This window comes from Rhopalosiphum padi, chromosome 2, assembly GCF_020882245.1.
Source record: "Rhopalosiphum padi isolate XX-2018 chromosome 2, ASM2088224v1, whole genome shotgun sequence".
NCBI classification, from domain to species: domain Eukaryota; kingdom Metazoa; phylum Arthropoda; class Insecta; order Hemiptera; family Aphididae; genus Rhopalosiphum; species Rhopalosiphum padi.
In genome coordinates this window covers 9,516,060-9,533,030 of record NC_083598.1, presented here as the reverse complement: position 1 = coordinate 9,533,030, position 16,971 = coordinate 9,516,060, and the positions used below count along the sequence as shown (strand labels likewise).

Below are 16,971 nucleotides of genomic sequence, written 5' to 3'. Positions count from 1 at the left end.
TTAAATTAATTCATTTTGTATTAAGTGACTTATCTAAATGATTTATTTCAGATCTAAAACAATTTTTTACGATTTATAATCTTATTATCAGATATCAATGTTAACAGTTGGTTAAATTTTAGAGTTTTTTGTCTTGTAACATGTATCTTAAATAATTTTTCTCTTTATACAATCTTTCTGTTTAGAAATTCTGGCGTCACAGGTCACCTATTTCTGTAAAAGGGGTGTGTTTAAGAGGGTTTCAGTATACATGCACATACATTTGGCAATATCGTGAATTATGAGTTTTTGTCCTACAACCCAGAGTGGGGCTAAATCACCGCTGCCGCCGTCACCAGCTAGGGTGGGATGGAAACTATTAAATTACGCATGGGCTAAGGATTCGTGGGAGGTGCGTTAAGGAGGGGGGCAAGGTTGTTGGGCGCCAAAACCAAAACTTTCCCCAAATTTATTTATCGTTCCCCCGGCAGTTGTTTTCGAGCTATACGTATTTATTGTGCGTGTATGTGTGTGAGAGAGAAGGGAAAAGTGGTGTAGAATTTACTCGTAATCAAACGCACCGGGTGCACTGGAGAGGTATACAGTTCGAAATAAAAAAAACATATATCAAAGTATCCCCAGAAGTCATAAAAAAACTCGTAATTTCCAAATACTGATAATGTCACAAAATTTATATTAAGTTGATGAAAATATAGGCATTATATAAATTGTTTATAGGTACTCTAAAAATGAAAAATGAAGTATGAATTTCAATCATATTATGTATAAAATAATAATGGTAATAAAAAAATAAACATTTTAGAATTATCCATGAAAATTTCATGTTCATAATTCAAAAAAGTATGAATAAAATATCATCTTAGGTTATATAGATTACTACCTATATTAATTTAACTATATAAAAAAAGTGTTTTAACGTAATTCCGTTATTCATTTATTGTAATATATAAAACCAATAAATATTAATATCGTAATTCTTATAACTTGAGTTTTATTTTTCAATAAATTTTATAAAATTAATAACATTATAAACGATACCTCGTAGTCCTAACATCATATTATTAAATTTCTTGATTTTTTTTATTGTAAAGTGTAAATACTTGTTGCTAGTTTTAACTTTATCAGCTTAAGTTATAACTTTACTAAATGTTTGAGTATTATTTTAATATGATTGTTTAGAGTTACCAAGATTAAAACAGGTACCTATTGCGTATTATATTTACAAAACCAGAAACGCTGTAAATACCTTTGGGCAACAATAGGTTATTTGTCTACTGTTGCTATTTATTTACAGAACAAAAATATAAAATAACAAAAAAACTGTAATACAATTTTTGTTGTTTGTTATCACTCGTTGAGTTTTTCTTTTAAATTCTATTTTCTACTATACATATAGGTATATCTAATATCTGACTTGACAAATGGAATAATTTATAATATAAGAGTACCGACATAATTCACAGTCACAAAGTAAACATTTCTACTTATAATATAATTATACGTTTTTATAAATCTCTCTAGGGAGTAAAAAGTTATTTGTTAATATTTAATTTTTAAATGGTTAAAATATTTGCTATGACGATAAAATATTAATATTACCTGTATCAGACTCATTGACAGGTATGCCTATGCTGTTTGAGTTGTCGTTGACTAGAAAAGACTCAGCTGTGGTATTAGCAGTAAAAGTTTGTGGCGATAGCGTGAGATCGTGGCCGTTATCTGAATCGAAAAGCTCGAAACCTGGCGAATCTGTACTTTGGCCATCACCTGTAAAAATAAGAAAAAATTAAATGAAAACTACCCAAGTATAATATTCCTTTTATTATTGAAATATATTTTATATATACTAGGAGTTGATAAAACAGTATTAGTGCACTTATTAGTTATTACCCATGTTTTTACGTTTACGCACTGCTGTAAGTATGTGGAATCACTTTAAAAATATTGTTTTCTATGATAATAATTTTAACGATTGTACAAATCTTAATTATTATAGTTATAATAATAATTGTAAATTGTTTTAAACTATTATATGCAGACGCAGACCATCAAACTTTGAGTTGATATTCGAAGTTTAGGGTCGTGCATACTTAGTGAGATTGGGTATCAATAAGATTGTTGTGCATATATTTCCCAACATATTGAAGTTTATAATTGGAGGATCGAGATAGTTAGATTTATAATATTGTATTTGTAGTACTAATGTCTTGACTTTGAATACAAAGAAGTTTCTATAATGACGTGTGTTAAATGTAAATGTTGTAGAATAATCTGCAGACGTTCTTCTTATAAATTTATTCTTATAAAATATTATTGTACTGTGTCTACATAAAACACACACGTAAATAAATATACATATGAAAAATGTGGCTGTGACGTAAAAATGAGTAAACCTATTCTATTTATAAATATCTGAAATTAATATTTAAATTTAAAAAAAAAACCAACAACATATGTTGTCATTATAATATGTTGTGGAATTGTGGGTGCGAGTGTATATGTGTATGTGTAACATTTACAAACATTTGTCGTGGTGAAAACATTTCATTTAGACAGTAATCCCAAGTACGTTTGGTTTTGATATTTTGCCAAGTCTCTCAGGAGACACTATTGTCTTCCGACCGAAATCATTGCGCCACGAGTGAGTTTATGATTCGATGGAATTTCAGAAACTGTGACTTTATCCGTGGAACCACCGTCAGTGGTGTATTTTTTTTACATGCCACAGTCTTCGCAAAATAATAATAATAATAATAGTAAAATAATAACAATCGACATATTTTAGCATCGCATTATTTAATAACAAACGTTTTTATTGCAGAATTATGTAGGTACCTTTATGAATTCCGGCGATTCAGTGCTTTACATTAAAGTGCTCATAAATCTTGTGCAGTCGGGTTATTGGCATTGAAGGCGTACCAGTATGTAAAATGTATAATAATAATAATAATAATAATAATAAATAATATAATATAATATATATACAAATAACCCTACATGCACGTATATATATGAATAACACTGTCGGGAACTTCGCGTGAAGAGTTGAGACATGCTATTCTTATCTTGTTTTTCATATTATATGAAATTTCCATTCACACGCATATATTGTGTCCCCACTCGCGCAAACAATAGTGTATACTAAATAACATTATAGTTTATGTATCTACTATAGATACCTATACATAGAATATACTCACATATGTATATAAATAAACGCATATATATATATTTAGGCTTTACTAGCTATGCATATTCATATCCAGAAGACGACAAAACCTATACCGTGAAATTGCTGACAGTCGAAAATATCCGACCGAGTTGTCTACAAAGGGATGCTGATCATTCGGCATCTGCATATCTATCTATGTATTATATTGCTTGGAATACAAATTCACTTTTCTTTTTTTTTCCATTAATCGGAAAACTACATTATATATACTATTTTTTCGTGTCGGATGGACGTTACACGTTGTTCGGGAAGGTTGCTATACTGCACGGGCGAGAGACTGGAATTCGGTTTCCAAAACGTAAGCAATTTCATGTGCAGTTTTGATGGAATTACTTTGCGTGTCGACGTGAATAATATAAAAAGCCAAGTAACTTTCTGTCACCCATTTCGGCTGTCGGGTTCACACGTGTAATAATAACGGTAATAACACAACAGTGGGCGAGGGAATGGAAAAGCCCGAGCCTGGTGCCAAAATGGGCAATATAGTTTTCGGAGAGGGGTGCAAAGGAAATCTGGCAATGTGATATCTTGCGATATATTATTAGAAATGTGAAGGAAAAAAAAAACAAAAAAAAAATGTCATAGAAATGGGCAGAATAAATGGATTTTTGTGAAATAATAAAAAATAATAATATTACGGTGTATTTACAGAAATGTTTTGTATGGCTAAATCCCTGAAGCAATGAGGGACGAATGAATTACCGTGCGATATTTGAATAGGTATTATATGATTTACTACGTGATTCTTTATTAAAATAAGTTATGTGCTGTTTTATTTTTAACTGTGTTTGTTTTTAAAATGTATTAATAAAATGGTCACTAACACTATATATTGTACATTAGATTAGAATCATTCGCCAATAATCAATAAGTTTCGATGAATAATGAATCAATTATAACCATGGAAAACGTAACTACATGCAATGTTATTAAAATTATTATTATGCTAGCACAAAAAAAAACTGTACAATGTACATATAATATATTATATATTATTAAATATTGTTTTTTTAAATGTTCACATTTTATACCATCCCGAATATTTTCATGCTTCAAAAATAATTGTGATCAAATTTGTATTTAAAAGTCAGTAAAATATAGTTAATAGAAAGAAAAATTAAAATAGTCATTAAACCGTAATTTTCACGAATAATGTTTATTTTTATAATATTATAAAAATTCTGTAATTATAATATACAACTAACACAAGTGAATACATTTTCATGTGTTCACTTACTAAAATACATTAAAAAAATTATGAGATCATAAATTCATAAAATGTTAAGTTATACACTTATACAGTTAAAATTATTGAAATAAGTAATTTTAAAATAGGTGATTTAATATTCAAAAATATCTGATTACTAAGTTTGTGTATATTAATAAAAGCTATTTTATAATTTAATTGTGTAAATATTATAAAATATTTTCTTTTAAAAATTTGTTAAATAATTAAATTAAAAAATAACTATGTGATTACATTTTTGTAATAAAGAAAATCCTTATCGGTGGAAATAATTATTTTCAAAAATAAAAGTTTATTGTGAGCTATACAAACTATTAAGTAAAACAACTACATGCATATACTTAGTACTGTAACTTAAAGGCTTGAAACTAGTACCTACCTAAGTTGTGCGATTTGCATATTTTCCATTTTAGTTATTTTAAGACAATCTTATTACCGTTATATATAAATTTATTTCATACATATTTATAATTTTTTTGTATGCCAATATTTGTAATTTTAAGTTTTTTTTCATATATAATTTGTTTTATTATATGAGAATATACAAATTGAAAAAAAATATTTTCTTTTGAATAATTACGTAAAATTAGAATTTTTACCGTTTTAAATTTTAAAATAAACTGCCTGCAATTAATAAGAAGTATACTATATTATATATTATTACATTTTTGATATTTTGTTTTAATTGCATTGAAATTTAACTTTTTATGGAATATACGTAATATAAAATTCAATATTTACTACTTATAAAAACTAAAATACCTAATTGTATTAGATTAAATCATCATATATTGTTGTTTTTGTTGTAGTATATTGTATATTTAAGTATATATTATATTTAATAGTTTTAAATGACATAATAATTAATATTGAAGCATATAAATTCTATAATGAATATGTTTTTTAGTATTTCACGTTTTAGTCTTTTTTCCTTATTAGTACCTATTATTGACTGTTGTAATTAACTAATAACTAATAAAAAATATAAAATTAATGATGATAATTGTTGGTGTTCGAATATTTTCGATTAATAAATTAATAAATATATAATCGAAACTTACTTTATAATTTATTAATAAAACTAAAATAGTTTTTATTTTATTTTATTTATTTATTTTTGTGTCATCATTATAGGTTTTATTACAATTATTTAAAACAAAACAATTAACAAATGATTTCTCGTCAAAATAGCATTAAACAAAATACGTCGCCTACCAACGACATCATTTTGGCACACGTTAATCTACTAATATGAACATACCTACATACCTATCCATACAAGTCACCTAGTTATATTTTATTCTATACGGCTAAACATATACATTGACGTTCACACCCGTCCCATTCATCTGAATCATCCGATTCTAGTTGTTAATGTTCTATTCCTGTCATTTCTGTTAATAATAATGAGCATTATGTGTTCAAAAATTTAATATTGATAAACTATACAGTAGGTATACACTATAGGTAGCCAAAGATGAGGACTAGTAGGACTACCTATTCAAACGGCCACGACGCCACCCTATCATTTTTCTGTTATATTATAATGCATATTGTGTACTTACTTATTTGTTATTATTTATTATTATTATTATCTTACCGTAAAAAATGTCCATATATCATTGGTTTTATTGTCCAGAACAACTTTTGGCCAAGACATTTCTGACTGTTTTAAAATATTGTTCACTGCTTCCGCCGGGGCACCGCGAAAAAAACACAGCTCGGCGCCACACACACACACACACACACACACACGCACACACGAATGTTCTCACTCACTTTATTCTTCTCCACCACTCTATCACTCTCTCAAAAACAATTTGTGACCACATCTCACCACCAAAAGTACCATGTCCAACTATATTACTGTATGTGTTTATAAAAGCACATCAGTGTATGTATAATTTATCACGAAACACAGGAACTTATATTTATAAGTATTATAATACGGGCGCGGGTGCTGGTAATACAATAGTATAAACTGTATAATTAATATGTTATATTGTACTATCATAAATACCTAAAAGTATATTTTATTATATTATTATTCATCATTTGGAAACTTTTTTTTTCATTTTAAATATTGCAGTACTTACCTAGGTTGAATTATAGAAAAGAGATTACATAATTTGACAATATTCTGATTAAAACACTTTGTCTTCCATGATATTACCTACATTAATTTCATTGGAATAGGTAAGACGTTTGTTTCCAATGTTTTGACTGTTTCCAGATATATTTTTTACGTGTCATAATTCTTATAATTTTACTATAAAACAATAATAATAATAACAGGTAAGAATTGAATATTTATATTTTTATTAATTATAAATTATAATAATATCAATTTAATTAAAATAAAGGTACATAAAGATACAGTAAATTGTAGAGTTAAATATAAATTAAATTACATATTTTATGAATATAAAGGTATCTAAAAAGGTTAAAAATATTTATATACGCAAGACTTTAGAGTTTAGGATAAACTGCTAATTAAAATATCATCTTTTAAGTAAATTAAGAGTTGGTATCTAAAATGGAATTTATTAAAAATAACTTGCAAGTTGTACGATAATACCTACTCCTGAAATATTAATTGTAGATTTAGTTAATTGAAAAAATAACGAGTTTTTGGTTTCTGTTTGATTATGATTAACTTATATTTATTATTACGGTATCGGGTATCAATAAATAGGTATATTGTATATTATTGTTTTTAAATCGTTCTTATAAAGTAAGTATTATTGTAAGATAGGATCAAATAGTAAATATATAGTAAGTGTAAGTATAAAGTATTATAGTCAATAGCTTACTTAGATTAAACACAATATTTATTGAATTATTAAATTTATAAATAAATAAAATTCAACAATACTCAGTTGGTGTATTAAGTAATATTAGTCCACTCACTTTTATCAACTGCCCGGCTAGCTCAGTCGGTAGAGCACGAGACTCTTAATCTCGGGGTCGTGGGTTCGAGCCCCACGTTGGGCGACATTATTTTTTTGTTATTTTTTTACGAAATTTCTTTCACATTCAGGTTATATCTCGTAAAACTTTCACTATTCAAACATTTGTTCATCTGCTATGGCCGAGAAAGATCGATAAGACGGATTTAAACGGATACGCTTTTATACTAGAAAAAAAACATCCCTTTAGAAAATAATAATTATAACGTCGTCGTCGTCGTCGTCTTCGGACGAAATCACATTTACGCTCTGGTACTCTATAAGAAAGGGAATCGGTACACGGGCGTATACGCTACTTTTATATTATATATTTTTTACGTTCAGCTTAATAAAATAATAATAATAATAATATATCCTTTTTGATCAGTCGTGATCGGGTTTTCTGCGAAAAGCATTCATTTCGTGTCATGCATTCTATGTGGTGGTGGGAAGCTTAAAACATAATACCATATATGATTATTATTGCCGGGGAAGGGGTCGCTGTAGTGTAAAATAATAATAGTGTGTGTGCATTCGGGTGATAAAGACGATTGGAAAAAAGATTGTTTTTTTTTTCATCGGTTAGTCTATATGCAATATGCATAGTATACATAAGTATATACACACATACTGGAGCCTTTCCTATAACCGCCACGCTGTCTGTATGAGCACAGACTGATATATATTTACTTATCCACTACATTAATTTATTTTTATACTTGGACGGATTGGACGTGACAAACCATTTTTCGGCTACGAAGCACCACGAGAAAACTATTGTCTTTGGCAAATAAAAATTTATCATGTGTTTTTATTAATGCAACTCATATTTGTAGTTTAATTAATTTCATAGGTATTTTCTAATTAGTAATGTTATTTGCAAAATATCCATAAATTAAAGAATCGACGACGTCATACTGTCTGCACTGCTATATCAAGCACATGCGCCGCAGACTCGTTGTAATAAGTTGTTCGTATAACAAATATGCGATAGTAATCAGTGGAGAAACTAGGTTTAAGCTTTTGGGGAGCGGAGGGGACTATATAGGTATCCCACCATATTTTAAGCTTGGGCACGGGATTATTTTGAATTACCAAATAATAATATTTTTATGCTTACAGAGTTACATCATATAACTTACATGTTAAACAAATTCACTAATCGCTATACTATATATACAGTTACAAATTAAGAATTAATATTTATACATTTTCCACATAGGTTTTATTGTTTTATATTAATTGTTGTATTATTTATATATGTATATATATACTATATTTCTTTAATTTTGTTAATATTTTCTTATCCAGCATTAATATTGCATAATAAATAGTAATATATTAAATTTGTTAGTACTTAAAAGTTAAAATTGACAAGTTTGTAAATCGAGTTGTAATGTTGAAATATGTAACCAAGTTGTACTTCTAAGAGAAAATGATCGTTCACTCGTTATACTATTTATGAGGACATAGTAATGCATTACAGGTTATAAACTTATTAACCAATAGATATTATTTTCAATTTTTTTTCACAAAGTTAAAATCTAAAATAAATAATTGTTATATAGGTATATATAAAATAATAAATAATAATATTTTTATTTTACTTATAACTAATAATAGTATCTTGATAACTATCACTATACAATATACATAGTCCTCAACAGATAAAAATATGATAATTTATTTAAACAATATATTAATACAATCTATTATATAACATCTAACGATTTCATCGACGATAATCATTATACATATCTTATTACGGTGCTATTAATCTATTATAGTGGTCTATGTAATATATGTATTAAGTTCAGTGCAGTGTATCAGTGTGTATCTGCACATAAACTACGGTTTCGATTAATAGAACGATTAACATACCTATATTGTTATAAAATGTATTGAATTATATTTTACGGGTATATACAGCGTATCGGGATGTCTCTGATTGATGAATGGATTTTGAATTCACTATCGGTGGTACTGGCGCGCGTATAATAATAGTAATAATAATCATAACAATATTACAACATCAAATCGAAATTTATTGGCTTATATATACATTATATTATATAATATTATTATATACACTGCAGCAGGCGTATTGAATCTCGTGCAAAGGATATAATGCGTTTATGTGTATATACACACACAAACACACACATACATTATATTATTGTATTTATACAGGTACCTATATAGTAGAATATAGTACATAATACATCTATATTATGTTATGTTTGCGCAGAGAGGCAATGGGAAGATTTGTATATATATTTTCGACGAAACGCCGTGTTTTGGCGGAGTGTTAAATTTCGTAACATAAATCACGACATTTATGGCTTCCTCTTCTTTCGATTATCAGTTAAACTAAACAAAATTCGCGTAGTCGATATTATTATTATTATTATACTACCTAAATCGCGTATTTGTACATGTGCGTGTGCAAAGGATGGATATATATATATATATATATATATAATATATATAATAAGCGTCTTACTCGCATGCAATATTATAGGTACTGACGGTACTGTGTTAATTGTATTTTTTTATTCTGAGTAGAGTGATTAATGTATTAATTTTACAATAAAATGTGTTTTTCGTGTCTGTTATCATCTTTTGGACGGTGAAAATAATAAGATTTTGAACATAAATATTTTTTCCTGTATACATTTGATCTTTGGGGGTCGAAAGTAAATAGTTGTCCAATTTTTTTCTTAATCATTAGGGGAAAGAAAATATTTTGTCATACTTATGATGTAATTCAAAAATATTCGAGGGAAATTTTAAATTGTACTACGTATTTAAATTATTATATTTTATCTAAGCAATGACATCTTCAAAATATTTATATACATTTTATGATATTACATATTTATACCAAGAACTTATTTACATGGTTATACCTACGGTAAGTGGATATTAACTCAAAAGTTAATAACATTAATGCATTATGAATTATGATAGTATACATTTATACTATTATGGTGATTAAATATTAATAATAAATCAAAAGTAATACTTTTGTCGAAAATTAATTCAAATGAATAATAGAATTATTAATAGTAAAAAGAATTACTGTAATGGCATATAAATATATTATAATGAAATATACTTAGTAATGTAGGCTGACAGACCGTCATCGCTCCTTTTTCGTATGCGATGATTAAACATTAAAATACAATTTAACAAATACTTTATAGTGACATCCACAATGTCGAACTACACTCGACATATAATATACACCCCGTTGTTTTCCTACTTATACAATCGAAATCATTTTTTAGGTTATCAATTAATTTTAATATTATTTGCACTAAATCATTAGTTCATTAGTATATAGTCTTGCAGCTGAATTTCGTATAATGATGATTTATATCATCGTTTCTCACAACCTATCGGTAAATGCAACCATATGATTTGTCGCGTTAAGCGATTTTTATAGTTTTTATAATATTTTTCGTTGTGGAATTCGACGTGTATATGCATAGTATTATCAAGCTCTATTATATCGTGACATTTTACAGTCGTATGATATTAAAAATAACAACCGATTTTTTATTACGAGCCACATAACGACGTGTATTATAGTACGCATTTATTTTTTAATTGCGCGTTTGTTTCACCGTGTATACGCGTCCTATACCTATACCCGTATACGGTGCAGTGTGTGTAGGTATATTATGGTATTATGTATGATAATATTGTATTTGATGGACACGGGGTCGTTATATTATATTATTACATAATAGTGTTGTACGTCCAAACGCCATTAGTCGGCAAAGTTTGAGCGGTATGTGCATACACACATACGCACACACATACATCGCGCGCGTACGCATTATACTATCATATTATGTACGTACAGCGTATTAAACACACGCCCATATAATAATTATATATTTACATTATATTATACGACGATGATCGTATGCATAGTACCGCGACGTTGGAGATGGTTGAGTAATTAATTACAATTTTCGCCGAGTATTTCCAACTGCTCGGTTGCATAAACACACACACACACATACACACACACACATATATATATAGTATATATTCACTAATAAGGTTTTAAAAACAAAAGAGAAAAGACATTATGTTCACGGCCAGCCGCTTTTCTGCATGCGCATACACTGTTTTAAACGTTCACGGGTTGTTTACTTTTAGACTTTGAAAACGTGCAAAGTTTTGAGCATGGGAAAAAAAAATTCAAGTCATTACCAACTTAACCAAGGTATAGTCTACGCACCAAAAATATTACTATACACGTTAAACTCGAGTCCAGCGCTAATGGTTAATTATTTTATTTTCGATGAAAACTAAAAACAAAAAAAGCTTTTACCGTCAATACAGGCTTAATGCTGATATGATCCTATACGTGTAACATATAAAGTATATTATATTCTATATGGTTATTTTTTTTTTATTATTATATTGCAGTAGACGTAACCCGTATAATAAATGACGTTTATGTGGCTATTTGTATCGGATTTACCGACCTAAATGTGGATAGTCACCGCCGCTGCCACCGCCCTCGTCGTCCTCGCAGTAAAAACCGTAAAATTTATTGTCATCCCTACGACTTTTCGAAATAAAATTTCACCTAAATCGGATCAAAGGTTCAACAGCGCCCGCGTAGTAGTGCAATGATATTAACGTAGGTATGCGCGAGTAAGTATACTGCGCATCCGAGGTAAATGATAATTTACGGGGTAACTTATCACCGGCAAATCTCCGGTTTTCGTCGACTACTTTGCGTTTTAATACCCGACGACGACAACGACGACGATGACGACAACGACTACTATGCGCTGCAAAAGGATCTTCTGAAAATCCTGGACATCAACATGACCCCACTCTTCCTCCCCTAGTCTACCCCTGATCACAACCTTATATATACGCGACTGGGCCATTTATATACACATATATTGTATACCTATGTATTATAGCGAAATAATCTCGGAAAATCCCTGTTTTGTAAAATCCTCAGATTTATTCTGTTTTAAAGTAAAAAAAAAAACTTTGCAAACACACCCGAGGGGTTTACCTGCAGCGTTTTCTTCTTCCATCGTATGCTATTCCTCCAATTCGGTAAAAAAAAACTCAGTAAATGTCTTGTTCGGTATACGAATTGTTATTTACCCTTTTTATTATTATAGTTATGATTATTATTATTATTATTAGTCGCGTGCTCTTAAACAGAAACTGAAATGGCAGTATAAAATTTAGTTATAGTTAAATCAACACAAATACCCTTCTTGGAGACCGCGTTTATCAATAAAACATGATGTCACAGTCGTCGTTTTCTAAGTTAAATAATAACTTTTTAACCACAAATATAATAACTTATTATGCTTGTCATTGTTTATTTTTATTGTGATTATTATTATGCAAATTGCACGTGAGGTGGTGTTAGCGGTGGAGAATCGGATTTCCGCTAAAATTCGCTTGCGCGTGATTTTGTCGTACCAGAGTGAATTCAAAAATAAATAATAACTTAACGATAATAACAGTGACAATGTAGACGGTGGAAACAATAGTAGAGCAGTCCAGAAACTCTGCAGCATTTCGTCAAAGTTTATTCGACCGATTCGAAAACTCAGACGTTCCTTTGGGTGGAGGATACTCTATTATATGTCTCGAGATTCTGCAGTCCAACTTTTTCTTTTTCTTTTCCATTTTCCTTGTTGGCAGGTTGTTGTTTGGAGAGACGAAGAGACGTGTGCCACGTGCTTAAAGTATGTACACTTACGTAAACATACACTATATGTAAGTGACGTACACATCGAGCAAACTAAACCCGTTTAAAGTCATTCCGTGTTGCAGTGCACGTGTGTATTATACATATAGTATATATATATATGTATGATGTGCGTTATTCTTGTTTTCGACACGTGCGACGACCCACGAGGGATTTACAAGGTTTTACGTGAAAAACGAATCTATATAATAATAACAATAATACCATATTATACAAGTTTATTATTATTTGCTGCGTGTATCATCCCGCGCTGTGACTAGACGACGCGACGACGGGAATAATAATTATTATTTTTACGTTATACGCGTTGCGGTGTCTCGCCAGAAACTCACCCCATCTATAAGTAATGATATTAAGTTTGAAAAGTAAATCTTTATGTCTACAGTAGAAACCGTTAGCTTTTGTTTGTCGGCTAACCATTAGAAATAATTGATATATGTATACGTGCGGATTCGTCTAAGATGAGCCTTTTGAAACACTCGTGTCCCTCTCTCATTCCACCCAACAACATCACATTTTAGCTTGTCTTTTGGGAATTAAAAGTTTGTTGTGTAAAAACGTATTATAGGCAATTGAGTAGTATACGTATAACCTACTATATAGCTGCATGGTAACGTGTCCGTTTAAAATAAATGTTAATGTATAAATATTTTTTAAATATTTTATTGTTAACAGTACAGTCGGTAATTCACCATGCATAATCTCCACCATTTTCCCTTCAACAATGAAGTTATTTAAATTTTTATTAGAATTTTTAAGTATACTTAAAAATAATATTTTTAAATACCTACTTACATTTTTTACGCCATTTAAGGAGTGACATACAAACTTCTGTCTTTCAAGTGAAAACCCTCTTATTACTATAAAATATTAATCTGGAGATTTTTTATTTAATCTTAATGTTAATGTATACAAACTAAAAGTTGAACGAATAGTTTTTAAATTATTAAAACTAACGATAATTATTATAGTGCATGCTAATATTTTTAAAGACATGAAGGCTATGATGATTTTAAAATTAAAGTTATTAGTACTTTATGGTTTGTAAAAAGGTTCTGACCATAATAAATATACCAAACTAAATATTATATCTACTTTATATTTTAGGTAAAATGAAGAAAAAAGTAAGTCATTAAAATTCATATAAATTTAAAAATTTTTTTTTTACAATTAATAGTAAAAAAATATGGTTATTGTTAAAAAAAATAATGGTTGATTGAAATCTAACTATATGACAATTTGATATACCTACTAAGAATTTTAAAAAATCAGAGTTTGAATAACCACATCATTATAAAATATTATAAAAGGAGGTCGAACATAGTGAATTACTTTGTATATAAAAGAAAGATTTTTTAAAATAAATACAATTAAAATTTAGTCTGGTAATTTGTAAATATAATTGTAGTATTCATTTAATATAGGCAGTATATAAGCACCTATTTTTAAATCCAACGAAATATTATATGAAATTATTTTTAAACCATATAACTAACAAAATAATGCAGATATCTAAATTATGAACCACTATTATATCTGCAAAATGTTTATAAAGTTATTGAAAAAATAAAAAAGTGGGTTTTATGGAGATTAATATAAATGTAAAAAAAACAAATTTCTATTACGTTGGTTCAATTTGGCATATGACATCAAATATAGTAAAATTCACAAACTATCAACAGAGATCCACTATTATAATCGAGATTTAAGGGTTTTCTGTTTTTTTTTTTTAAGTGAAGTAATTTAATATTATAAGATTATAAGATAAAATATTAATAAAAGTAAAAAAGACAAATTTCACGTTGGAAACTGCATTTTATTGCGAAAGTAGAGGAAAGCTCGGACGTTCATAACATTTTCGACCGAGAAGAAGAAAATATAATTAAAAATTGGTAATTTAAATAATTTTAGCAAACCGACGACAAAATACTACCTACTCTAATAGTAACACTATACTACTACCTACTTCTAATAATAATAATCATAATAAAAACCTCAATGTGGGGCCTCGAACGCTCATGGAGGCCTTATTTTCATTATATATTAATTGACAGTAATGATGATAATAATAATAATGAAGTAAGTAAGTAATAAGTACCCCACAAGAAGGCTTGGTCGTTTGTGGACTCCGAGTTTTCATTAAATATTCATCGATGATGATGTTGATATAATAATAATAATAATAATATATGTATATGTATAAAAGTGAGGAATTAATATATTTGATAATAATAGATATCAGCCATATAAGAAACATTATTTTCAAAGGTTAAAACCTTAAAAACAACTTTGATCATCAGCCGACACTCCCGTCAGTGTTAGTGATGGGGGGAGGGGGGGGGGGGTGATGAGAAAGAATTTATGAAATATTTTTCATGGCTAGTACAGATTCGGGTGGGCATGAATAATATACACGCACGCACGCTGATTTCAGTAGTCTTTTGTGAAGTTCCGTGCATAGCGCTATAGAAACGGGAAAAAGTGACAACGGAAAAAATAATTAATTGTTCTATTATGTTAAGCCACGTTTTGACAATCATTCAAGATGAATTGTGCATAGTCAATGAAAAATTAACGGTGTACACACGATATTATCAAAAGTTAAATAACCGCATTGAACGATGAATGAATTTGGGTAGTATTCAACTTTTGGTCGACTGCAAATGATTCATCCAAAATGATCACCAAAAGTGAATCATGTATAAATACGGCTTATGTACGGCTGTGTGGTTACACACCTCTACGCAAACGATGGTTACAATAATCAAATATTATTATTATAACTGATGAATTCAAATGATTAAGTCATATATGAATAATATACATGAAATTAAAAGCGCTGGAAACCGAACGGATGAGAACGTTACATTTTTCTATAGAGAGATAGTAAAACTATTTATATATGGTTATTATTTTCTTTGTACATACTCAACTTGCCAAAATTTTAAAGCTGTTAGACTTTAAAACTATTGTAATCAAAACGGTGTATTCTTATAGATAATAGTGCATTGAACATTTGCCAAACATATATTGCACTTGTAAGATTTTCAATTATAGTTTTTTATAAGTTGTTTAATAAAACGCTTGTTACATCGAGCTTTGTATCAACTATATCGAGACTATATATAGAGATACGTCAAACATAATCGTATAAGACAACGAATTTTTTATGAAATTCGAAATGAAATCGTTGCTTATTGTATCCTCGTTGCAATTATCTGTGTTATAATATATACTATACAGCAAGTAGTTCTAAAAATAAATAAATGATAAAATAAACAATCAATATTTTATTTAAGTTTCGAAAATATGTACAATTATTTGATTTGCTAAAAATTAAAGAGATTTTTTTTATATAAACAGGAAGCGATTGTTATAAAAATATAATATGTCATCGTATATATTATAACTTGATTGTTGATTTTTGAAACATTTATTGTGGGTTATAATATACGTATACGATAGTCCCCTTCGTTTCCTGTTATTATAATATTAATAGTCTTTATTGTGTTTCTAGACATTTCTCCTCGTAAATTCAATTGTAATAGTATACATATAATACCTATACTAAATCACTGAAATTAATATTTGTGGTTAAATAATACATTTATCAACTACTCCTCTGTTACCTTGCTATTATATAGAAGTCTTAAGTATATAAAAGAATACAATATGGTTTTAAACGGAAATTAAACTGTTTTGTCCATACAATCGTTTTAATTAAATCAATGTATTTTGTTGTATATACTTGGAAATATTATACGTTTATTAAATATAC

The 16,971-nt window shown here is 28.5% G+C and overlaps 1 protein-coding gene and 1 non-coding gene across 5 annotated transcripts in view; one reads left to right on the top strand and one right to left on the bottom strand.

Annotated features, from left to right (window-relative positions):
* The window catches only part of LOC132919240 (serine-rich adhesin for platelets), a 244,618-nt gene that overhangs the window by 112,961 nt on the left and 114,686 nt on the right, over nucleotides 1-16,971 (bottom strand). For all 4 annotated transcript variants that reach the window (XM_060980639.1, XM_060980643.1, XM_060980640.1 and 1 more), the window contains exon 4: nucleotides 1,600-1,767. In XM_060980639.1, coding sequence (XP_060836622.1) covers nucleotides 1,600-1,767 — 168 coding nt within the window. The remainder of the gene's footprint in view (nucleotides 1-1,599; nucleotides 1,768-16,971) is intronic.
* On the top strand, nucleotides 7,400-7,472 carry Trnak-cuu (transfer RNA lysine (anticodon CUU)). The gene has a single exon. It is a non-coding gene; the product is annotated as a tRNA-Lys (tRNA).